This window comes from Mus musculus, chromosome 4, assembly GCF_000001635.26.
Source record: "Mus musculus strain C57BL/6J chromosome 4, GRCm38.p6 C57BL/6J".
NCBI lineage: Eukaryota > Metazoa > Chordata > Mammalia > Rodentia > Muridae > Mus > Mus musculus.
This window is the reverse complement of record NC_000070.6, coordinates 86,237,585-86,264,457: the sequence shown is the minus strand read 5'-3', so window position 1 is coordinate 86,264,457 and position 26,873 is coordinate 86,237,585. Positions and strand designations below refer to the sequence as shown.

At 38.3% G+C, this 26,873-nt stretch overlaps 1 protein-coding gene across 10 annotated transcripts in view; it reads right to left on the bottom strand.

Moving 5' to 3' along the window:
* Adamtsl1 (ADAMTS-like 1) overlaps window positions 1–26,873 on the bottom strand; it is a 914,539-nt gene that overhangs the window by 163,933 nt on the left and 723,733 nt on the right. For 5 of the 10 annotated variants that reach the window (XM_006538374.2, XM_006538377.2, XM_006538375.2 and 2 more), the window contains 4 exons: window positions 20,691–20,741; window positions 16,283–16,487; window positions 14,548–14,695; window positions 11,618–11,702 (listed from right to left, as the gene is read on the bottom strand). In XM_006538374.2, the coding sequence (XP_006538437.1) occupies window positions 11,618–11,702; window positions 14,548–14,695; window positions 16,283–16,487; window positions 20,691–20,741 (489 nt within the window). Of the gene's footprint in view, window positions 1–11,617; window positions 11,703–14,547; window positions 14,696–16,248; window positions 16,488–20,690; window positions 20,742–26,873 lie in introns of those variants that run through there. The other 5 variants (XM_006538376.2, NM_029967.3, XM_006538380.2 and 2 more) reach the window with 4 other exon arrangements.

Sequence of the window (26,873 nt, the reverse complement as noted above, 5' to 3'; positions counted from 1 at the left end):
AGTGCAAAACTTTGCTCACCACACACCAATTCCTGAAACTGGATGCTTTCATGCTTTCTCACCCCAGGCTTCTAATGCTCAACCTGCTATTGCTCCAGCATTCTTTTTTGTTGACTTCTATTCTATAATATACTACTTTTTTGTTGACTTCTATTCTATAATATACTACTTAAGTTCTTGATATTATATGACATGAATCTTGATTTTTAAAATATGTCTATTTCTATGCATAGAAAAGGCATTCCTTGACATGGGAGATGGCTTAGTCATTAAAGGCTCACAACCAAAAACAAGATAAAAACCTCCCTTGTTACTTTCTGTGGCCTGAGCCTCACAAAGAGAACATAACTCAAGTAATTTGTGTTGAGAATATAAACAATATTGCTGTCCAAACCCTTCACTGATGTGTGATTCACTATAGAGACTTTGGGGAAATATAAGAATTCATGCCACATAGCTGAGATTTCTAATCATTTTTTAAAATTTTTTTAATTTTTTTAAATGTATACCTTCTTAAGCACTAAGGAATTTACATTATCAAACAACTTCATGGGGTATAAATATTAGCTAACTATATTGAAATATAGTTCTACTTGTATTGAAATGCTATTTTCCACAAGATAAACAAGGCACATAAGGACTGTAGAATCATCCTGGGGATTCTCATTGGTCCTTCTGTTGATACCTAAGTCCTGTGGGTTCTATTCAAACAGATGCATGACAAGAATTTCCTTTTGTTTCTTACAGAATCAGCCCCATGACTAACCTGATGCCATCTGGCATCCAGATATCACTGCTGCTTTCTGAGTGCTTGACTTTCTTTTTCTTTTCCTCTGGCTCACGTCAAGGTTATTTGTGATAATACATTTAAGGCCTGGTTATTACAGTGAGGCTTTCAAATGGCTTACTAACCAAAACTGTTGACTGAAAAATCTACTAAGACAACTCAAGATTTTAAAAAGGGAAGAAACGGTACCTGATCTTACTGTATCTGACTTTCCACCTGGTGAATGCCAGCTATTTGCTGAAGGGATGCTTGATTAATATTAATATCAATATTAATATTAATATTGATGTGTTGGCTACATTGAAACTGAAAGGACGTTGTTCATCATTGCTTACTCTGAACTACCAAGGAAAAACTATCAGCAACCGAAATATATGTGGGAAGAACTGAGCTATTCGCCCTTGCTTTCTCTACGTGGGATGTCTTCCTTTAGACGCTTCAAAGTCTAGAAAGACAAAGTCAGAGTGTCTGGTGCTTGTTGGTCATACTTTTGTTTGTTGTAAATATATCTCCTTCAAAAGTTACCCTCGAGGACATTAGGCGGTGTCCTACTGCTTGAAGGACTTAAGGAGATAAGCATTTTCCTTCCTATCCCATGTCTGTTCAGATTCTTAAAGAAAGACAGATGAATAACTCTTCAACAACATCTCTTTAAAACTCTTAGAGATTTGTATGATTATTTTTTCCTTTAAGAAATTAAGCTGTCAAAAGGTCATGTCGTGTACTTGTCATGTGTGGCACAATGATTTCCATAAAATATTTTTATTAACATTTTTATACATTTATCTAATGGACTTCCATCATTTCAGTTGTCATTCTGTTTTCTCATTCACGCTCCCTTTCCTTTCTGAAAGAAACTGTCTTCACAGCATGTCCCCCTCCTAGTGTCATATTAGTCATGTGTCTGTGTGTGTTCGTTTGTGTCTGAGATCCACTGAGTTTAATTAGAAATTTGTTTTATTTTTCAATAGAGTGTGAATGGGAGGTTATTTACCCAAGTAAGGGCCACTGGTCAATGGTTATATCACTGAAGAAAATAGTATCTCCTCATTAACAACTGTTAACAGCCACTAGTCCTTCAAGGAGTAGTGGGGCTGCATAGGTCCCTCCCCCATCATGATAGAATGTTGATTGGCCCAGTCATGTTTCAGTCTCTTGCAGCTAGTCACAGCTATCGTGAGTTCATGAATTGCCATGGCTGTATCCTGTCTACATATCTCAATATCCTCTGGCTCCTATATTCTCTCTACCCTCTCTTCCTCTGTGCTCTCTGGGTCTTGGAGGGGGTGATACAGCTGCATCATTTAGAGCAAATATTTCTTCTCATTCTTCAGCTCACAACCTCTGAGGCAAGTTTATTTTGCTGTAGTTTATTTTTGTGATTGTTTATGATGCGTTTCATTCATAAAAGCCCTCACTAGATTTAAATTTCAGTTTGATGCTTGGATTGTATTTGCAATGCATTACTCAATGAGATTGAGAAAAATACCTTGCTTAAAGATTCTTACTGGGACTGGGACTATACTCCGCAGTTAAGAGTGCTTTCTGCTCTTCCAGAGGATCCAAGCTTGGCTCCCAGAATCCATATCAGAAGACATTCATCAGGGGTCTTACCTGGCATGGCTTCCATCTGATGGCTTCTGAGGACATTTGCTCTCATACCACCTCACATACTTGAAATAATGTAAAAGAATGGACTAGGGAGAAGGCATAGCAGGCAAGATCACTTTCTGCTCTACCAGAAGACCCCAGCTTGCTTCACAACACCCACATGGAGGTTCATAACTGTGCTGAACTCCAGGCCAGGGAGTTCAGCTCCCTCTCTCACCTCTAGCAACAATGGGCACATAATACATAGACATACATATAGATAAAATATCCATACACATAAAAGAAGAGTTTGTTCTTTGTAGCCAGAATAATTGGTTAAAAATATGTCTGGGGGGAAAAACCTACTATAGAGGCATGGATTTCCATAAGTAAGTTCACAACTCCATTTCTGTATATAAAGACGATGTATTTGCCACAGACCCTCTGCCTAAGATATATCTTTTTTTGTTGAGAAAAAAACAATATCTCAAAAATATTTATACCTTGTTTCTGAAAGTGGTGGTAGTACATATTAGGCAAGGTCTCTATCACTGAGCTGCAAATTCTAGCCCTCAGGTGAAACTTAATATGATGAATCTGTATCATGTGAAGTGATCTATATCATGTGAAATGATCTATATACTTATTTCAGTGCTTCTGGGAGATGTATTTGGGTTCACATATTCCATAGACCATTTAGGTTAGAAGACCCACAATATGAGAACGTTCTTGAGTTCTTCAATATTTTACTTATCTCTTGGCGATTCAGTTATTGGTCTCTTTTTTTTTTTTTTTTTTTTTTTTTTTTTTTTTTCCATTTTTTATTAGGTATTTCGCTCATTTACATTTGCAATGCTATACCAAAAGTCCCCCATAGCCACCCACCCCCTCTCCCCTACCCACCCACTCCCCTTTTATGGCCCTGGCGTTCCCCTGTACTGGGGCATATAAAGTTTGCGTGTCCAATGGGCCTCTCTTTCCAGTGATGGCCGACTAGGCCATCTTTTGATGCATATGCAGCTAGAGTCAAGAGCTCCGGGGTACTGGTTAGTTCATAATGTTGTTCCACCTATAGTGTTGCAGATCCCTTTAGCTTCTTTGGTACTTTCTCTAGCTCCTTCATTGGGGGCCATGTGATCCATCCAATAGCCGACTGTGAGCATCCACTTCTATGCTTGCTAGGCCCAGGCATACTCTGACAAGAGACAGCTATATCAGGGTCCTTTCAGCATAATCTTGCTAGTGTATGCAATGGTGTCAGCATTTGGAAGCTGATTATGGGATGGATCCCCGGATATGGTAGTGTCTACATGGTCCATCCTTTTATCTCAGCTCCAAACTTTGTCTCTGTAACTCCTTCCAAGGGTGTTTTGCTCCCACTTCTAAGGAGGGGCATAGTGTTCACACTTCAGTCTTCATTTTTCTTGAGTTTCATGTGTTTAGGAAATTGTATCTTATATCTTGGGTATCTTAGGTTTTGGGCTAATATCCACTTATCAGTGAGTACATATTGTGTGAGTTCCTTTGTGAATGTGTTACCTCACTCAGGATGATGCCCTCCAGGTCCATCCATTTGGCCAGGAATTTCATAAATTCATTCTTTTTAATAGCTGAGTAGTACTCCATTGTGTAGATGTACCACATCTTCTGTATCCATTCCTCTGTTGAGGGGCATCTGGGTTCCTTCCAGCTTCTGGCTATTATAAATAAGGCTGCTATGAACATAGTGGAGCATGTGTCCTTCTTACCAGTTGGGGCATCTTCTGGATATATGCCCAGGAGAGGTATTGCTGGATCCTCCGGTAGTACTATATCCAGTTTTCTGAGGAACCGCCAGACTGATCTCCAGAGTGGTTGTACAAGCCTGCAATCCCACCAACAATGGAGGAGTGTTCCTCTTTCTCCACATCCACGCCAGCATCTGCTGTCACCTGAATTTTTGATCTTAGCCATTCTGACTGGTGTGAGGTGGAATCTCAGGGTTGTTTTGATTTGCATTTCCCTGATGATTAAGGATGTTGAGCATTTTTTCAGGTGCTTCTCTGCCATTCGGTATTCCTCAGGTGAGAATTCTTTGTTCAGTTCTGAGCCCCATTTTTTAATGGGGTTATTTGATTTTCTGAAGTCCACCTTCTTGAGTTCTTTATATATGTTGGATATTAGTCCCCTATCTGATTTAGGATAGGTAAAGATCCTTTCCCAATCTGTTGGTGGTCTTTTTGTCCTATTGACGGTGTCTTTTGCCTTGCAGAAACTTTGGAGTTTCATTAGGTCCCATTTGTCAATTCTCGATCTTACAGAGCAAGCCATTGCTGTTCTGTTCAGGAATCTTTCCCCTGTACCCATATCTTCAAGGCTTTTCCCCACTTTCTCCTCTATAAGTTTCAGTGTCTCTGGTTTTATGTGAAGTTCCTTGATCCACTTAGATTTGACCTTAGTACAAGGAGATAAGTATGGATCGATTCGCATTCTTCTACATGATAACAACCAGTTGTGCCAGCACCAATTGTTGAAAATGCTGTCTTTCTTCCACTGGATGGTTTTAGCTCCCTTGTCGAAGATCAAGTGACCATAGGTGTGTGGGTTCATTTCTGGGTCTTCAATTCTATTCCATTGGTCTACTTGTCTGTCTCTATACCAGTACCATGCAGTTTTTATCACAATTGCCCTGTAGTAAAGCTTTAGGTCAGGCATGGTGATTCCACCAGAGGTTCTTTTATCCTTGAGAAGAGTTTTTGCTATCCTAGGTTTTTTGTTATTCCAGATGAATTTGCAAATTGCTCCTTCTAATTCGTTGAAGAATTGAGTTGGAATTTTGATGGGGATTGCATTGAATCTGTAGATTGCTTTTGGCAAGATAGCCATTTTTACAATGTTGATCCTGCCAATCCATGAGCATGGGAGATCTTTCCATCTTCTGAGATCTTCTTTAATTTCTTTCTTCAGAGACTTGAAGTTTTTATCATACAGATCTTTTACTTCCTTAGTTAGAGTCACGCCGAGATATTTTATATTATTTGTGACTATTGAGAAGGGTGTTGTTTCCCTAATTTCTTTCTCAGCCTGTTTATTCTTTGTGTAGAGAAAGGCCATTGACTTGTTTGAGTTAATTTTATATCCAGCTACTTCACCAAAGCTGTTTATCAGGTTTAGGAGTTCTCTGGTGGAATTTTTAGGGTCACTTATATATACTATCATATCATCTGCAAAAAGTGATATTTTGACTTCCTCTTTTCCAATTTGTATCCCCTTGATCTCCTTTTGTTGTCGAATTGCTCTGGCTAATACTTCAAGTACTATGTTGAAAAGGTAGGGAGAAAGTGGGCAGCCTTGTCTAGTCCCTGATTTTAGTGGGATTGCTTCCAGCTTCTCTCCATTTACTTTGATGTTGGCTACTGGTTTGCTGTAGATTGCTTTTATTATGTTTAGGTATGGGCCTTGAATTCCTGATCTTTCCAAAACTTTTATCATGAATGGGTGTTGGATCTTGTCAAATGCTTTCTCTGCATCTAACGAGATGATCATGTGGTTTTTGTCTTTGAGTTTGTTTATATAATGGATTACATTGATGGATTTTCGTATATTAAACCATCCCTGCATCCCTGGAATAAAACCTACTTGGTCAGGATGGATGATTTCTTTAATGTGTTCTTGGATTCGGTTAGCGAGAATTTTATTAAGGATTTTTGCATCGATATTCATAAGAGAAATTGGTCTGAAGTTCTCTATCTTTGTTGGATCTTTCTGTGGTTTAGGTATCAGAGTAATAGTGGCTTCATAAAATGAGTTGGGTAGAGTACCTTCTACTTCTATCTTGTGAAATAGTTTGTGCAGAACTGGAATTAGATCTTCTTTGAAGGTCTGATAGAACTCTGCACTAAACCCATCTGGTCCTGGGCTTTTTTTGGTTGGGAGACTATTAATAACTGCTTCTATTTCTTTAGGGGATATGGGACTGTTTAGAAGGTCAACTTGATCCTGATTCAACTTTGGTACCTGGTATCTGTCCAGAAATTTGTCCATTTCGTCCAGGTTTTCCAGTTTTGTTGAGTATAAGCTTTTGTAGAAGGATCTGATGGTGTTTTGGATTTCTTCAGGATCTGTTGTTATGTCTCCCTTTTCATTTCTGATTTTGTTGATTAGGATTTTGTCCCTTTGCCCTCTAGTGAGTCTAGCTAAGGGTTTATCTATCTTGTTGATTTTCTCAAAGAACCAACTCCTCGTTTGGTTAATTCTTTGAATAGTTCTTCTTGTTTCCACTTGGTTAATTTCACCCCTGAGTTTGATTATTTCCTGCCGTCTACTCCTCTTGGGTGAATTTGCTTCCTTTTTTTCTAGAGCTTTTAGATGTGTTGTCAAGCTGCTAGTATGTGCTCTCTCCCGTTTCTTCTTGGAGGTACTCAGAGCTATGAGTTTCCCTCTTAGAAATGCTTTCATTGTGTCCCAAAGGTTTGGGTACGTTGTGGCTTCATTTTCATTAAACTCTAAAAAGTCTTTAATTTCTTTCTTTATTCCTTCCTTGACCAAGGTATCATTGAGAAGAGTGTTGTTCAGTTTCCACGTGAATGTTGGCTTTCCATTCTTAATGTTGTTATTGAAGATCAGTCTTAGGCCATGGTGGTCTGATAGGATACATGGGACAATTTCAATATTTTTGTATCTGTTGAGGCTTATTTTGTGACCAATTATATGGTCAATTTTGGAGCAGGTCCCGTGAGGTGCTGAGAAGAAGGTATATCCTTTTGTTTTAGGATTAAATATTCTGTAGATATCTGTCAGGTCCATTTGTTTCATAACTTCTGTTAGTTTCACTGTGTCCCTGTTTAGTTTCTGTTTCCACGATCTGTCCATTGATGAAAGTGGTGTGTTGAGGTCTCCCACTATTATTGTGTGAGGTGCAATGTGTGCTTTGAGCTTTACTAAAGTGTCTTTAATGAATGTGGCTGCCCTTGCATTTGGAGCGTAGATATTCAGAATTGAGAGTTCCTCTTGGAGGATTTTACCTTTGATGAGTATGAAGTGTCCCTCCTTGTCTTTTTTGATAACTTTGGGTTGGAAGTCGATTTTATCCGATATTAGAATGGCTACTCCAGCCTGTTTCTTCAGACCATTTGCTTGGAAAATTGTTTTCCAGCCTTTCACTCTGAGGTAGTGTCTGTCTTTTTCCCTGAGATGGGTTTCCTGTAAGCAGCAGAATGTTGGGTCCTGTTTGTGTAGCCAGTCTGTTAGTCTATGTCTTTTTATTGGGGAATTGAGTCCATTGATATTAAGAGATATTAAGGAAAGGTAATTGTTGCTTCCTGTTATTTTTGTTGTTAAAGTTGGCATTCTGTTCTTGTGGTTGTCTTCTTTTAGGTTTGTTGAGGGATTATCTTCTTGTTTTTTCTAGGGCGTGGTTCCCGTCCTTGTATTGGTTTTTTTCTGTTATTATCCTTTGAAGGGCTGGATTCGTGGAGAGATAATGGGTGAATTTAGTTTTGTCGTGGAATACTTTGGTTTCTCCATCTATGGTAATTGAGAGTTTGGCTGGGTATAGTAGCCTGGGCTGGCATTTGTGTTCTCTTAGTGTCTGTATAACATCTGTCCAGGCTCTTCTGGCTTTCATAGTCTCTGGTGAAAAATCTGGTGTAATTCTGATAGGCTTGCCTTTATATGTTACTTGACCTTTTTCCCTTACTGCTTTTAGTATTCTATCTTTATTTAGTGCATTTGGTGTTCTGATTATTATGTGTCGGGAGGAATTTCTTTTCTGGTCCAGTCTATTTGGAGTTCTGTAGGCTTCTTGTATGTTCATGGGCATCTCTTTCTTTAGATTTGGGAAGTTTTCTTCAATAATTTTGTTGAAGATGTTTGCTGGTCCTTTGAGTTGAAAATCTTCATTCTCATCCACTCCTATTATCCGTAGGTTTGGTCTTCTCATTGTGTCCTGGATTTCCTGGATGTTTTGAGTTAGGATCTTTTTGCATTTTCCATTTTCTTTGATTGTTGTGCCGATGTTCTCTATGGAGTCTTCTGCACCTGAGATTCTCTCTTCCATCTCTTGTATTCTGTTGCTGATGCTGGCATCTATGGTTCCAGATTTCTTTCCTAGGGTTTCTATCTCCAGCGTCGCCTCACTTTGGGTTTTCTTTATTGTGTCTACTTCCCTTTTTAGGTCTAGTATGGTTTTGTTCATTTCCATCACCTGTTTGGATGTGTTTTCCTGTTTTTCTATAAGGACTTCTACCTGTTTGGTTGTGTTTTCCTGTTTTTCTTTAAGGACTTGTAACTCTTTAGCAGTGTTTTCCTGTTTTTCTTTAAGGACTTGTAACTCTTTAGCAGTGTTCTCCTGTATTTCTTTAAGTGAGTTATTGAATTCCTTCTTTATGTCCTCTACCATCATCATGAGATATGCTTTTAAATCCAGGTCTACCTTTTCAGGTGTGTTAGGGTGTCCTGGATTGGGCGAAGTGGGCGTTCTGGGTTCTGATGATGGTCTCTTATCATAGTTTTTCTCTAAACATATCTTAGAGATATGGACTTCCATCATGCTTCTGGCTAATGCTAAGCAACTTTTCCTTACATTTTGGGGTTATTAAGAGTATCTAACACTAAGGACATTCATATGCTAAATGATTAAATACAGTGATTTTCCTGTACTTATTTAATGAGACAGGCCATTGATAATCTTTTCGCTTTCCATATGGGAGAGTTGGTGACATTTGTTGCTTTCTTTTATAACTCACAAGCCTGCTGGAGCTGGTGCAGTAGATAACAGCTCTGGATCTCTGTCCCCTCCAGCCCCAGAGTAGCAGTTCAGAACTGACAGCCACAGCTTCTACACATTACCATTTGATTTAACCAATGGGAGTCTCTTCGGTGGGGAAAGAGTGGTTTGCTGACAGTATATCATTTTTTTTTTTCATTGTGCTTTGGAGAGTAATTACGGTTGTTATACACATTTGGAAGCTTGTCTATGTGGTCTTTTTTTTTTTTTTTTTTTATAGAAGGAATCAAGACCATGCAAAATTATGTTTTTAAAATTCAAAATCAATTAAAAAATGTGACACTTAAAACCTTTCTGAGGGCTCAGTACATTAAACATGTACAATGTATGAAAATATGGAAAACATACAGCTTTCATTACCTAATTCTACAGCTGTCATTTATTCCACTTTGGTATTAATGTAATTGTTGTCCTGAACATAACTGTATACATTTCCTTTACGTTAAATTGGCACTCCAATTATAATCTACTTCAACTTGGATTAATCACACCAAGATGGCAATTCCATTACATGAAGAGTGAAATTTAATGGCTTAATTTTATATGGCTATAATTTCAATGGCTGAAAGTGTGTTTCACTGCTTTAGGGGTTTTTATTAAAATTAAGCATAATGCACCTTAATTGGAACATTCATGGAAAATACATATCATAAAATATGCATGATCATGGCCTATGAAATGCTTCTGCATAAGCATTTAATTCCACTTTCAGGTTTCATTGGAGCAGTATCGACTAATCGGAAAGAAGTATAATTATAGATGCAATATGCTTTTATTTAGTTTCAACTTTGTTCTGTTATTTAACATTAGTCACAATGCAATATTCCAGACAGATATGCCTTACACCAGATGGCAGAATCTAACATATAAGGAGAGCAGATTATTTACATAGAGAAATACACAGTTGGTTGGAAACATGTTTAACCATGCAGTACACATAAGGATTAACCAGGGCTGGTGACATGGCACTCTTCTATGTCTCAGATAGAGCTGTAGTCAGTGCAGAGTTAATGGCCCTGAGCTATTAGATCTGCCCAACTAGATCTAGCTGGGGAACTACATCCAGGAAGGAGAAGGAGAGGAATGTCTTCATCTATTTGGTTAGCATTGTGAACTTTAGCCACCATCTCTCCTCCAAAATTCTCCTACCTTCGGTTACTTTTATTTATTTATTTATTTATTTATTTATTTATTTATTTTTACTGTAGTAACTTTAAGGTAAACCAGTACTTTAACTTAATTGTTCTCTTAAGTAAAAAGCATGGTATTGAATTATGTACCATTTTTTAGGTTTTTTTTTTTTTTTTTTTTTAACTTCTGGGAAATCAAGTACTGTGGTATAATTGATTTACAAGTGACCATTGAATTACTGAGATTTCCTGAAACTCAGGAACACAATTTCTCATCCTAGGAAATCTTATCAGGTTTAGATCCAAGCAGGATAATTTGGAGAAAATTGCCTTCGAATATCTTCATTTATATCTCTAATAAAATTTATACTTTGGCTTGAATTTGAAAATTCTACGATATGCTATGTGTCTACTGTGAATTCTGAAGACTGGGTCACATCTTATACAGCCATATGTGTCCTAGTGTCTGCATTAAAGTAACTGAGAAAGGCTTCAAGCTATGCAATGACTTTGCCATCTATGGAATGGATCAGTAAAGTATATTCCCTGTGCAATAACAGTGCAGCAGATATGCCTGCCAGTGTTCTCTAGTGGAATCAATGTATATGAATCAACCCCTCAATGTTTTCTCTTCCTCTTCTGTGTTACTTTTCTGAAGTCTGGTAAATCTGTGCCTACTGGTCCAGATTTGATGATTTACAAACAGAACCCATATAGGACCCTATGTAATTGGGTAAGAACCACAACCTTTCCGATGATGGGGTGAAGTTATTGCATGCCTTTTACCTTTCTGTATGTATTTACTTACTCCCAACATTTTGTGAAAGCTCAGGGATAAGGATGAGTGGAATGCTGCCCAGACTTTCATATCAAATCAATCTGTTTGTCTTTCCATCCATCCATCCATCCATCCATCCATCCATCCATCCATCATTGTCCTGGGGATTAAACCCAGAGCCTTGCATATGCCAGACGAGCAAGTGCTCAACCACTGAGCTTCAACCCCAGTCTGTCTCATCTCATTTTACATCATCAGCCTGGAATTTCTCATCCTTGGCTCCTTGCCAAAGGTAAAGAATTTAGAGAAGAGGGCAAGCACCTCATTTGTATCTCCCTGTCAGGTAAAACTGAAACATACTTCCATTTATATAAGAAGAATGTGAGAAACTTGTAAATCTCATTTGGATGCAATCAACATTTTGACCAACATCTGACAACAGATCCATCTCTAATTGGGGATCCCAGGGGGTTCATATCCCTTTGGGACATAGATTGGAATCCAAAAAGCCACAACAGTAAGACCCCGCTAATTCCTTTCAGGGGATTTCCCCATATAAAACTTACGAAGGCTCTTCAGACACTGCAGCTCCTTCCTCTAGCTCCTGGGCTTGCTTGAACCATGGCAGCTTGGCCTCTATTGGAAGTTTCTCTGGGAATAAGTACAGTGGGGAGGGAAGAGATTAGAAACTACACAAGTGTTCAGGAAGTTCTTCATTCTCAATACTTTCTAGTTTTGCAGACTATGTAGAAGTCATGCTGGTAATTGCAAATAATTACTATTGGGGCAAATAGCTGTTTCTGAGGACGGTTGTATCAAGAAGACTTGCCAGTGGATTTGAAAATTTTGTAACACTAGTGTCTATACACATGCTTCTCTCCTCTATGTTGAACTGCAAAGTACTTTTATATGAACGTCCCTGTTCGAAGCACGGATAAATATACAGAGAATCAACAAAGCTCCTTTGATACCTTTTAAACACAAAATATAATAGATGATATTGTGGTATTTTATAATTTTTTTGCTGTTTGGCTAAATGTGACCTTATGTTGCATTATGTCAAAATCAAACAAACTAGCATGTTGAAATTTGTAAAGCATCATTTTAACATTCTGATTTATTCAATATTACTCCCAAGGTTCAGTAGCAAGGAAAGTTTGTACAACTGAAGGCCCATAAACCATGATTTGATGTGTTTTACCTATTCATCTAGCTTTGGGCAAACAACTCAAACAAGCTTCTTAAGTGCTTCCTGGGGAAAATGTGGAGGAGCAAAAGAACTAGGGAGGTTCTAACTGCTCCCATAGAACTAACTGCCAAGATTCTCATCTCTGACATATTTATTAAGGTCATTTATGGGCAAGTTTGCCTTCATAGTAGGAGCCAATGAAGCTCTGTCACCATTTTATAACATATAATTGCAAAGATGAAAGAAATATGTCCACATATGCATGCACCGTGGAGTAATGTGGTATTTTAACAATGCTTACAGAGTCAAGATCACTACTTAGCTGTGAAAAATCCAGACTTCATTCTTGATTGTTAACTGTAGACTGAATTTTCTTCCCTCTAAAGCTGCTTGGTAAAGATAGAGCTAATAAGTCATAGGCTATTTTTAGTTGGGTCTTCACTACTTGCCTTCTATTTGCAGCCATCACTTGTAGCTAGAAATATAATAAGAAGTGCGTGCATGGCCCATGGGTGTGGGATATCTGCACATGCATCATTGAATAACTCTGTCATTAAAGGAGTTAAAGGACAGACAGTGTCCAGCCTGGCACCAACAGTAGGCTTGTAATACTCCACTACTGGCTTGTACCCATGAGTGCCTGTGGCCATCTCATCTGATATTTGAAACCATTAATGATAGTCTACTTAAAGGTACTATCTGGAGAAAATCTAATACATGTCAGGGAGCAGGTTAAGAACTCTGAAATACAATGCCTCTTGTAATCCTCTAGTGATCTTCATGTACATTCTAGTATTTTCCCCATCTTACAGATGAGTCAACTTAGACCTAGAGAGAAATTATTAAGAATAATCAGGATTTCTGATATGTCTTTTTGTTTTCCTTTTAGATTATTAAGAGCTCACAGTGCTACTCATTCCAATGATGAATACAATGTAGAGCTACCTCATGGCTGATTTTCAAAGAAATGTAATGTCTCAAAGAAGTGATGCAAAGAAAAAAATGGCAACTGTGCTATTAAAAACATATCATAGAGAATCCCGAACATCCAAATGGTTTGTGATTCTGAGTTCTCCTGTTTCATTGGCACTCCAACAACACTAACACAGAAATCAGATCAATATTCACACTGATCTTAAAGACCCAGTATAATTATGCCTCTTGTTTAAGTAGATTTTTTTCTAAATTCTTTTTTAAAATGAAATCATTTATGACATCTAGTAAATTAAGATAAATGTCACAGTTCTATTTCTAATTACGATCTGCATTTCATTCTCATTTCATTTTAAATTTCAATACAGAAAGTAACACGATTTTGCTTCTCATGTTTGAGGTCTGTGACTTCCCAGCATATGTCAGGCTCATTAAAGTAGAAATATTTGAATCCCTTGTTTTTAAAAGCAAAAAGTGTGGATAACAGATACACATATGCATGTATGTATATACATGTATATACATATATAAACATATATGCAACCTAGTTTTCCTTTATGAAGATGAATCTAACATTTTTAGTGGTGATCTTTCAGATAGTTTAACGATTTGGAAGACAAGTGTATATACATAGTTTTCTACATATGCTACTTCATAAAGGATGTAGTCATGGTTATTTGACCTAGCAATCATCACATTAAGTGAAATAACCCAGACTCAGAAAGACTAACACAATGCATGGTTTATTTTATAATCAGCACAGAGACACATAGTCACACAGACACACCCCGAGACATACACATGACACTAAAGCACAGAAGGACAGACAAAGACACACACACACACACACACACACACACACACACACACGCACGCACATGCACACACACAGACATACAGTCACAGACACACACAGAGATATAGATATACATACATACATACATACATACATACATACATACATACATACACACACACAGGACACTGAAACACAGGGGGATTATTTTAGCAGGGAAAATGGATCAGTTACAGGAACATGGAAGAGCTGCAGTAGGATAAGTCCAAGGTATAATGATACACATACACTCACAAGTGAGTGCATATATATGAATATATATGAATAATACACATGAATAATATATATGAATAAAATAATGAAAACCATTGTTTTTCATAAAAACTAAAAATATTGTAAAATAAAACAAAAGACCATTTGAAAATATGAAAAGAAACAATCAAGTCTACTTAATATAGTCTAAGTTATAAAGAATCATTATTAAGAACATTTGGGATATTTTAAAATAATCCAGGGAGACTTGAGTCGCCTGAGTGTCCATCATCACTGAGGAAGGGGAAGGGTCCCTGTCTAATTACCTCTGGGCTTGTAGCACGGTGTGGGAATGATGCATTCTTCTTTTATGTGGGGCTTTGTTTTAGCACTGCAGCCTCCTGTGTGCATTCCTCGGTGGTCAATGCAGAGTACCACGCGGTATCTGAGGCCCTGGCCACAGGTCACTGTGCACTGGGAAGAAGTGGCAAGAGAGAGAGAGAAAGAGAGAGAAGACTCATAGGCAAAGCCCGATTTAAATACTTAAATTTCCACCTAAGACTTTTATATTTCTTAAAAAGTAACATTTTATTTTACACACACACACACACACACACACACACACACACACACACACACACACATTTCATCTCTATCTATCTCCATCCTCTGTATCTCTATTCTGAGTTTTTCTGGTAGATGCAAGCTACTTCTTATCAGTTATTAGATCTTTGTTCTGTTTGGGTTTCAGAGGTGAAGTTAGTTGAAAATTAACTCATTCCTTTAGATTTTTAAGGATATGATTAATTAGTGATTAGTTAGTTGTACTATGTGCAAAGACTCAAATACAGTACCACAAAGGAAGCATAAAGTTATAGTATGCTCAAGTTCAATTACCCACACAACTTTATTCAGTTACTTTGTGCATATCTGTCCAAACTATGAGAAACAACTATTCCTACAAGGACACTTAGAGATGTTAAAATACCACCACAAGCTGCTTTATAATGCAGGATTGGCAATGCAACTGATTATATTGAAATGGGAAAAAAGTCATAGAGCTGAGTCAAGAGACAGATGGAGAGAGCATGCCTGGCATCTCCCAGCCCTGGGAGGTCTGAATCTGTCCTCGCAGCCACAGTGCACAGTGTTTGTGGTCATGTTTGTTATTGATTCTGTGGATAAGGACACAGCACTTTGCTTCCACATCTTTTTATCTCCTCCATTTTTTTTGTTTTGTTTTTACTATATAAGCAGGAAACCAAGAATAGCCCTGTGTGTGTGTGTGTGTGTGTGTGTGTGTGTGTGTGTGTATGTGTGTGTGTATACAACATTGGGGACTGAACCTGAACCTGGGGCCTTAGACACACTAGGCAACTACTATACCATTGAGTCTTATGGCCATATCACTTTTTAACATTTTGTTTTTTATTTTGAGACAAGAGTTTACCTACACTGCCTAAGCAGGCCTTGAACTTGTAATCTTCTTGAATGACTCTCTTATGGCATTGGAATTACAGGCTTGAGCCACATACCCAGCTAAGAATAATCTTTTGAGCTCAGTTATAACAATGATGGAAGCTAATGTATGTAGCAATTTTGGTTTCAATAATTGTACTTCATATCCATTTTTAACTATTGTGCTGTTCCATTCAATACTGTTTCTTCTTAGTGAATGTGTGCAGTTACATTTTTTTTTGTTTTTACTTTTCACACCCCCTTTTACATAAGACAAAGTATAGTAAAAAATGAAGTCAACTGAGCTATCTTGTAGAGGCAAGTCTTACAGGCTAAGGATCATTCAACATCCCTAACTCTTAGAAGGAATTTGTTTCCCAAAAGGGAAGAAAAGAAGCCAGGCTAAAGTAAGTTGAAAGAAGAGTAACAAGTATTTGGTCATGGGAGGATGGGGACATTCCTTCTCCAGGAACTAAGATGACAGTCTTTGAGACACCTCAGGTACAGAAGGCTGGTACTGAACAGGGCGCTCGGTGGCTCACGAGGCCGAGAGGTAAGAGTGGACTTACTCTCCTAAGGAACAAAGAAAGAGGGCACAGTTACCGGAGACCACTCCTGTGCCAGCCATTTAGGGCAGTCAAAAATGTTGCAGGGCTGCACGACTGGCATCTTTGGGGTGTACATGCATTTCCACTCTTCCACTGAAGTGACATGCCCCTGGATGTCCTCCTCCACACAGGAAACTGCCCGGCTCTGGATGCCCCCCCCACATGAGGAGGAGCACGCGGTCCACGGGGTGGCCTCCCACCTACAGAAGCAAGGGGAGTCATCAGGGCGGACATGCAAATTGCCAAACCTCCTTAGTGACCTGTCACACCAACCCCATGCCCTGGGTCAATCACTGGTTCTCCAGAGAACCAAAACTCTCTCTAGTTTGGCTGAAATTTCATTAAGAGGGAAAGCTTCAACCTTGGCAAGAATGTTTCATAAACCTTGAATCTCTGCACAAATATAGAAGATTACAGTCTGGGGAGCAATCCACAGGATGTCTGGACTGTCTATAACCTATCAACAGTGGAGGTTCCATCTGCAGTCCTCTTTCATGGTTTCTGTGTACATATATACTATGTATATATAACACAATATATACATATGTGTGCATGTACCTATATATGTATTAAAGTTTAATTATTTTAACTAAATCTCAGCAAGTTTTTCTGTGAAGACTAAAACAGAAATAAGGAATTAATATCACTTCTGGATTTGTTTTTTTAATAGGAAAACCTCATACATGATCTCCCTACACAAAAGCCCTTTCTCCTCTCTTCTTAAACTGTTGGCTCCAGGAGTCCACACCCTCAGCACAAGCAGGGTGCTCAGACTGTGCATCTGCAAGTTGAGAAGCAGACATTGTGTCAATAACAGTATTACTGTTTATCTGGGGACACACCCACAGATGTCCTCCAGCAAGGAACTCCTTGACTTCTAAACATGCTTGGTTTCAGTTGAAAAGCTATGGCAACTGAATGGAGAATCTATCTATCTATCTATCTATCTATCTATCTATCTATCTATCTATCTATCTATCTATCTATCTATCTATCTTCCTCCCTTCCTTTCTTCTTCCTCTCTTTCTTTCAGTTTTGTAGCAATTGGGACTAGATTTAGACACATGGAACTCCTGTACCCAGCATCCCGGGGTTGAGTGAGCTATGCTCGTTTCTTACATGTACTTTGATAGTTAGAATGGCTATGGCAGCTTAAGAGATCTTAAAGAATCACAAGAGATCTAATTTTAATGAAAGAGAACCCAAACAACCCTGAGTTGACACACTTATTAGCTATATGTTAAAGTATTGCACAGGCAGCAGGCAGCCTGTGGAGACTGTCATTATTCTGTAAGTTCCACATATGTTGTGGCCTTGATTGGTTCCTCCTCTGAAGGAGCCAGAATAATCATGTGTGCCTCCCATGTTAGAGGAGTTTATACTACATTTTGTTTGCACTGTTCAGGTTTAGGCAAGTGCCTTTGTCTCCACTGTCAACAGCGAGATTCAGTGCATTTCCTCCCAGAACGCACACAAAAAATGTTACTACGGGGAAAACTGAGGTTTTTCTGACCCTTAGGAGATTGAATAAAAGTTATTTCAAGGGAATGAAGAACCTTTGCAGAGTTCTTATTGCAAAAGAATAAGACAGCTCTATTCTCCTCCAGGTAGAGCTCTGCATGACTTCCTGCCCGAGGTGGAGAACAGGCCTCTTTCAGACCGAAGATGGCCCGAATACATAAATATATACTCATGCTCCATTTAATCTGACAGTGAAACAGCAATATTTTGATGGATATTTAATCATCTAGATGACTGAAATTCCATAAGGGAAAACATTTTCTAATTGGCACTCTAAGACCTTGAAATTGCGCCTCCTATGAAAGGGAGAGTGATTAATTTCTGTCTCAACACTTGCTCTAACCATGAAGCTTCACTAATGATTGTGTGAGCTCTTTTCCCTCTCACTGATCCCAGCAAGATACATGAGGAGAACACGAGTTTGCAGATTCATAGCATGACTTGAGCTTACAGATGCAGGTCGGTATGTGAAATAGTATCATGTGACTCCCCACATAATAATAGGGGCTATGGGGAGTTTTAAAGCACAATATATTTAGGTATGTTAAGGTCTAGCAAAAGATGAGAGATGGCATTCTTTTGTCAAGAGATATTAAAATGGTGACCAAGGTGAATATTACGAATAAAGAAAGATATATCCAAGAATCTTGTCCTAAAAGACTATTAAGTGAATTGACGTGCCATACATTTATACATCTTTGATTTTAATTGCCTTAAATCCACACTACATTTAGTTTACGGATTTTTCAAAATTAAAAAGTATGTAAAGAAAGAGACATGAGCTCATTGTTAGTAAAGATTAAGTTCATCATGATATATTGTGACATTGAGATTTATGCTGTCTTGAAGGCAGAGGGGAAGAAAGAACAACCTAAAATGTTTTAACTGTATGTTTTATCTATATTTATCTGAAATATAAAATTTAACTGTCTTAAATAGTGAAGTTTTCTGCCTCAGTTATCAAGGTATTGCTCTTTGAGAACCATTTGAACTTTGGTTTTGTTAAATGAGACCCCATTTATAGAAGTAGCGGCCATTTACTAAAGCTTTGTTAGTGAAGCCGATTTTGTATCTTCAGAACAACTGGAAAACAGAAATGTGAGGGGGCAAAACATGCAGCCTGTTTGCTAACTGACTGGTCCTTTTCTGCAGAGATGCATAAACACATTAAATAAATACTCAGGACATGGTGCACAAAACCAGCAAGTGGGATGGTGGGCATTTGAGGTAGCACTAAACTTTAGACACTTGAGGGAAGTTTTAGTCTATAAGAAGTCAAGACAATCATATGAAAGGCTTACTTGCACAAGGGTTAAAAAGAAAAAGAAAAATCATAGAAGATGACATGAATCTAGGACTTCCTGAGAGGACAAACATAAACTCAAGGTTGTTCACATTGACACCAAACTTTACCTTTGTTTTAAAATACATGGCTTTCCTCCATACAAACAAGGCACACACCCTAGGAATCTTGATTCTACAGACCCAGAAATGGAAATCAAGGGAGATCTTGGCTTAATTTTATTTATTTATTTTTATTTCTTTCTGTCCACTATCAAGGAGAAGACTTCTGGAAAATGATACCTAAAGAGCATTCTGAGGTCTTTTTTTACTGTCTTTATCAGTAGAGTTACAGCATAGCAGGAGCCAGGAACCAGTGAGAGAGCCATTTAGTGACACATTTTTCAACAATAGTATCTAGTGTCAATCAATCTCCTTTTTTGCACATAGCTACTAGACCAGACGGTCTCCTGTCAGTCACTGGAAAATTTTCACTGGACAACATTTAAATACCTGTCTATGCATTTATAAATGCATATTTGTGTGAACAAGAATGTTTACTTCTTTAGGTTGTGGGTGTGGTTGCTGAGCTAGGACTAAGAGACTGAGGTTTCATGGAGAGTTGGATTAGCATCTAATTAGATTTTAATACATTGTGAATTTAGAGACTATCAATTAAACTGACTGAATTTTGCTGTTCAAAACACAGTTATTTTTCTGCATGTTTTAGTTTAAGCTTTAGCAAACTCCTATAGATTATGTTACCTGCTCCTGGTCTCATAGAAACCCAGGACTCTAAACAGCAGCTGATTCCTTGGGAGCCAAATTAGTAAAGAAAACAGCAAAGCCATTTAAAGCTAATTCCAATTTCTGCTACCTGCAGAGCTATTTCCGATATGGCTGGCAATACAACTGGCAGCTATTTATTAGATTTTTCTCAGCAACTCCAGTTTTCTCACAAATATAAAGACAGAAACATCCTTTTGAAACATTTGGATACTCCTTTTTCTAGTCTTTAAAATATACTTTAACAAAAACAATGCAGCAATTAATCTTCATGTATTTAACAACTTTACTCTGTAAAATGTTCTGAACAATAAGAATATGAAATATCCTTTAGATAATTATAATTTTTTTTTCCAAAATACAAAAGGGCACATGAAGCCCCTTTGAGAAAAACCCCATTGTCTGGAATTTTGTACTCACGGTGCTGTGATTACACTTTAGACAGTGTTTGTTTAAGTTAGCAATGGCTCTGTAATGACCAGGCTTCTACCAAAAGGAGCTAGAGAGGGAATTAAAAGGGGAGTGCAGGAAAGACGCAGCAGAAGCGGACACACTGCAGCTAGTTAGAGTGAGTTCTTGTGTCCACTCCAGTGAAATACCGTTCTACGAGAATGGTTTCTGAACGACAAGCTTAGCGTCTGAGCCGGCCAGGATTACTCAAGAGGAGAACTCAGAGTGGATCTGCAGAATCAACCATCTTCCATCTTACTTACAGAAAAGCACAGAAGCTACGGCTCTGCATTGTTACATAGACACACTAAAGCATCAGGAGACCGGTGTGCTAATTCTAACGTCAGGATGATCGAGTTACGTACCGAGGAAGGGGATGGTAGAGGTCATAAGGCATGATCTGCTTGTATCCGTCACTGTGAGGAACAATAATGCCAACCCTCTGAGTAGAAGGTACACACAATAAAATAAACACTAAATGATTACATCATATACATTTTTATACAATTGCAAAACAACATACATAAATCATCTCTGGAAACAACACTGAAACAGTTCGATATTTATGCTAGCATATGTTGTAGGCTGGGGAAAGGCCTTTGAAGACACTATTTTCTATAATTAGTCCTCTGATCCAAAAAGGAAATACCACTAGAAAGGGAGATGGTGAGAAACTTTGGCACCTCATCATTAGCTATGGCACAATAAGCTTATAAATGTTCTTTAATCCCCCCAAATTACCCATCCTATGAGGTCATTATTATTATCATCATTATTAATGTTACTTCCAGATGCCCATGGAGCAATTACAGTTACTGTCTCACTTTTGATGAAAGAGAAAGCTATGGAAGCAGGAGGTTATGGACCACAGAACTGACAAGACTGTAGCATACATCAGCAAACAGGCTTCTACTTCTGGCAGATCTAAAGGTTTACTAAGACCTGGAGAGTAGCCACTTGGATGTTTCATAAAGGGGAGGGAGGAACTACCAAATGTTTTAAGCAATGCTTAGCAAAAGCGAACTCCCTACCAAAACGAAGTGATGCAACTGGTCACAAAAAGGTGCCTTTGTGTTTTATAAAGATTATATAGTATTAACGGCTTTACTATGATACTTGTGACTGTTGTGGCTGCCATTAATACTTTGGGAAACCCTGTGAGGTTCAGAGGCCGAGTAATGGCTAAAGAGCCATGAGGAAGGATGTTCATTATATACTGCGGGCTGAAGGATGCACAGGAAAGGAAAGCATGGGCTGTGTTGAAGATCTTCAGGTCTCTAGTGTACTGCGTTTCCAAATTTCTTGATTTCAACTAATAGGTCCCATTGGTAAGACTTGCTGAAGACTGCTCCCCCTGGATGGTGAAAAATGTCTTATTACTTGAAGAAGAGGGCTAGGGCAGCCAAGCCTCCAGCAAGAGTGGGATATGAAGAGTGTTCAGTGTAGATGAAGAACACGGAAGGGCACAAACAAAAGATGGTTTATTTCCATATGACAAGTGCTAGGGAGCCCCTCTCTTGAACATTAAAGAGATCTGTATATTCTGTTTGTACTTCTGGGATGCCTATGTATATATTTACACATCTATATAATAATTAACATATATTCAGTATATTTACACCTATCTCTAAATAAATAGCTTTTCATTTTGACCCCATCATTTGACATGGGATGATTTATACTTTTAGAAATATAGCTACCAAATCTAAGCTTTTGAGTAGAAAGATTGGGTTGGGCTTAGTATGGATCAGATAGCAAAAAAACCCTCCAAACCAAAGAACAAACAAAACAAACAAAAGCACTGGCTGAAGGTCATGAAAAGGAAGAAAGAAAATGAGGACTTACTGGAAGGCCCTAAAACCCTGACTAAAATAGGATGAGATGCATGAGAATATTTAGATGTGATTCAGAGACAAGAGAGACAAGGTTGTGAAGATAGATTCCCTGGGGTGAAGTGTTTATTTGCTTAATTACTTTATGGAGGGGCATTTTCTGTGTTTATTTATTTGACATACTAAATTCATTCTCTGATAAAATTTTCATGGTATGTAAATGAGTGAGCACATCTGTGCGCATTTGCCTCACAATGCTCGTGAGAGTGATGCTGCTGTGGGCATGCTTAGAATTGCATGCATCTTTAACACAACAATGAAATGATTACCATATTAATGCTGCTTTGTCCTTGCTTTTGGAATTAAATATCCCATTCTTTTCTACCTTCCAATAAAAGCTTACTCCTGCTTTTTTTTTTTTTTTTTGGTTGTTGTTGTCAGAAACACTATATGCCTTTTAAATATTTTTTTGCATCTAATAATCAAGAGAATTTTTCTTTTAAAATGACAATATTTCAAAGAATGCCAATGTCTTGAAAGTCTTTCAAAGCTTTGGATATATACTACTATTTAATAGAAGCAAATTAGGCTATAAGTCAAATAGTCTGAAGTCAGGTTTCACCTAACCCTTGTATCTATTCATTTCTATATCAATTTCTAAGTGCAGAAACGCATACCATTGCCTTGTCCTCTGGAAAAATTTATGGTTATAATTTGTCATCTTCAATATGAGAACGAGCTGTTGCAGGTCTCTCTCAACTGATTTATCAGCTGATGATATTTGAAATGGAGACAGTAACATTGAACAAGACAGAGTTGAACTGGAGAGAGGGGATAGATGGGGGAGCACAGAGCTGCCAGGATGTTGGACTCTGCTTTGGGCTGACTTAGGAGTCATGTTTGTGTTTGAACAAGAAGCTTTAAACCTGGTTCCAGCAAAACTATAGGTCTGTTTGTCTTTCTGTGGCATGGGTCATGGTGAAGACTCGAAATGACTCCATGGCACCTGTGAAAACAGAACTATAGCCAAACAATGGTGCTCTGTCCAGCCTCCAAATGCATCTTCCTGAGCCTAGGCTCTGCTCCCTCCTGGAGGAGCTCTGGCCACAGCCCTGATGTTTGCCTGCGCTGTGATGGAGGGGAAGGTAATCTTGCCTAAGATGCTCTGCTCATTTCTTACCTTTAAGACACATTGTATCTGCTCTCAGATAAAGAGAACATCATGAGGGATGCTGGAACGGGAAGCTATTAAGGGACTTGATGAGAGTGTCGTCCGTCTGTCGTCCCCCCCCCCCCTGGTTTGAGTGTAATGTGAATGTGTTTGTGCATTTATATTTATATATGCCCCTCCATATATGGACAGGAGGGAGGAGTGAACATGATTTACAAAATTATCACAAAGGAAAAATAGAAAAGCAAACTACTCATTCTCCATAGCTCCAATAACCCTGACCACCTGTGTATTTTCACAGCGGTAGCGACATTGCTCCATCTAAAACTCGCTGTAAGGGCTGTTGAGAACAGAAGCCGAGGACAAGAAAGTGAGAGTCCCTTCCCACCTAATCTACCCAAAGCACACAATTTTCTCAACTGTCTGATGCTATCTTGTCATGACAAGTTCTTATAATGAAATATTACATAGAACACAAACTTATAAAACACTCTGAGCCATTTTTAATAATACAGTACCTGAAAGAAAACAAGTATAAAGTAGAATATATCATTAAGCCCACAACATTAGAAAATTTATATATATATATATATGTATATATATATATATATACATTTCATCTACAATATCATTTTCAACTTGTATATATGTGTTCCCAGGTATACACATGTACACATATAAGGAAACTTGTGTCTATACATATATATGTATGTAGACTCTCTCACACATATAGTAGGGAAATACCTTATAACCCTGTTTGGGTCCTAGGGGTTGGGTTATTTTTCCTTGCTGTAAAGAAAAAATCTTCCTGTTTTGTAAGTGCTAAAATAACATATTGCCTCCCACAAAGCTCGGCAATTAGAGTACTGAAGTATAAGATGGGAGCATTTGGAATTAAGGTAAATGAATTAAATGAGGTTATCACCTCTAATTCCACGTGTCACCTAAATATCATTGAGGCTTTGTGCAGGAATGATCTAAGTTGCAACTTCTGAACAATAGCCATGGCCTTAAAAGCCTAGCCTGAATCAGAGACACACTATGCAGTGGGGAATTCGAGTATTGTGATGCGTCTGTCTTTACAAGAAAAATCCCAATGTAATTCACTCCATGGACATGAACCATAAGAGGAGCATCTCAATTAATGTATCAGGGCCTCTTGTCTCTTCTCATTGCACATCCTCTTTCTGGTTTCTGACCGCTGCATGGACCACATGGCGTCTTTTGCAAGCTGCTTCTCTTGTGACTGCTATCCTTTCTAAGGTACTGTCATTCTCTCACCCACCCACCATTTGGCTTCTTCTCTTTGCCCCTGTGGCTACCTTACAGTAAAACAGTGCTGCTGGTCCGCTTGTGTAACTTAGCAAGCATCCTTGCGTTCCCTGTGTAAGTATGGATGCTTCACCGAAATTTCTGTATTTTCCATCTCATGTATGTTTTAGGCGTCATATTGCTTTGTAATTGTGGAACTCAACTTACCTGGGGCACATTTGGGCCCCAGAGTTTAGCTGACTCCTCTTTGCCTTCCCCATGGTACCAAACAACTAAGCTTCCAAGACTAGGAAACTACAGTGTTTTGTTTTGTTTTCCCCAAGAATGAAGTTACAGGTGCTATAGTATTCTGACTATGAGGTTCCATCTTCTCGAGATGATTTCCAGGCAGTAATAGAAATCACCTTCTTCTGAAACAATACTACAGAGATTTAAGGAAATGTTGAAGAAGGCTCAAGCATTTTGCTTCTGCTTGAGAGGCAGAGCACAGAGGATCAGGGCCCAGTGAGGGAAGGGCCACACAAGGAGCTATGAAGTTGAATGTCAGTGTTCTTGCTGCAACCTTGAGCACTGGACCTTGGTACCTTTGCTACCATCTTATGAAAATGCAAGTGGTCATGAACAAGTCATGAACTTTAAGATCAAGGGAGAAGGCAAGAAACTCAGGCCTGTAGACTTTGCATTCGCCTGTCCTGTCTGCTGGCTGCTGAGCTCCAAGCTTGATAACCACTAAGATGGTCTAAATTCTTCCTTCTATAACACCTGCCAAGGTTCTGAAACAATGAGTACCCCTAACATAAAGTCAAATTGGAACTGAGAAAATGTCTTATCTAGTAGCCCCTATTTCTTTTTAAACTACATTGTCAAATTATTGTGTAATCTGTATCAATTAATAATATCTGGGTTGCAAGGGATCCAGAATCAAGAATCCTGATTCAGTGGCACGATGTGAAACTGTCTTTCAGACAAAAAAAAAAAAAATCATTTTCTACTATAAAACTAACCACTGAAGAGTTTTAGCATCTTAGATTAAATGATAGAAACTCTGCAATTTATATTTCTGACATTTCTTTCTTCACATTAATAAATGCCATTTCTGTATTATTTTTAAGTAAGTAGAACTATCATTTTGTTAGGGTTTATTTTCCACTTTTGTTGTGTACTCCAGAAAACGTCTTTAGTGGACATCAATACATGGATGATGCTTGCTTCATTTGGGTTTCTGCTCACTTTGTCAAGCATGCAAACTTGTATTGAAATGGCTCTATGTTGCGCTGGAAGCAGACCTCCCAGCCTGCTGAAGGCAACACGAAGGACAGGGTTACTGGGGTGATGATGGTATCAGAGCCGCATTTCTGTTGGGTGAGAGACATTGCAGTTATTGTAGAACTTGAAGTATTTAGATTCAAGCCCCAGCTTGCTTTGATGGAGCCTCACTTGAGAATGCTGCTTACTCTCTCCACAGGGAATATAAAACTAAACTGATGTAATGAATATGTGAGCATCTTAAAAACCTTGTAATGGAGTGACTTTGGGCAGGTCAGTTCAGTTGCTTGAGTCTCCATTTACTAACAGTAGCTGTGATTTGTTGAGTATTTAGCACCTCTCTAGGAGGATTCTACCTTTATTTCACAGAATCCTCACAGTACCCGGCAGAAATGTTATATTTTTCCTGGTGGGAAACCAAAGATGTTAAGTAATGAAATGCCTTACGTAGTGGTAGGTTGACGTTAAAAATGAGGATGATGAAATTCCCTTTCCTAGTAAGTCTAAGGTAGTTAAAGGAATTATATAAATAATTAATTGCATGTTTTAAAACCTTTAAAGGCAATGCATGCAGTGAGCTTACTGTTAGTACGAACTGGGTGACAGAAGAAATGAATAGTTTGATAATGGAGTTATAGGTATAGTCAATGATTTCACTGTCAGGTAGTGGGTAGTGTGTCTGCAGGTATTGGTTCTATAATTCTCAGAATTGCTCACACATTCTGAAATGAAGCACAGCTCTGCTTTGCTATCCCATATAAATCCACAAAAGCAGAAATGAAATTTTATTTTTTTTTTTACCACTTATTTAAATGACGCTGGTCGGATGGAAGCGTTACCTTCCCGAATCATTCATTCGTTGCAACAAAATGATGTACTTTAAGATGTACATAATTTAGGACACTTTCACTTCTTTTGCTTGTTCAATAACTCAACCATTTTCTAGTCCTTAAACAGAGCTTTCCTTTTAGAAAACACAGGCAGCACAACCTCTTATGGGTTGAATG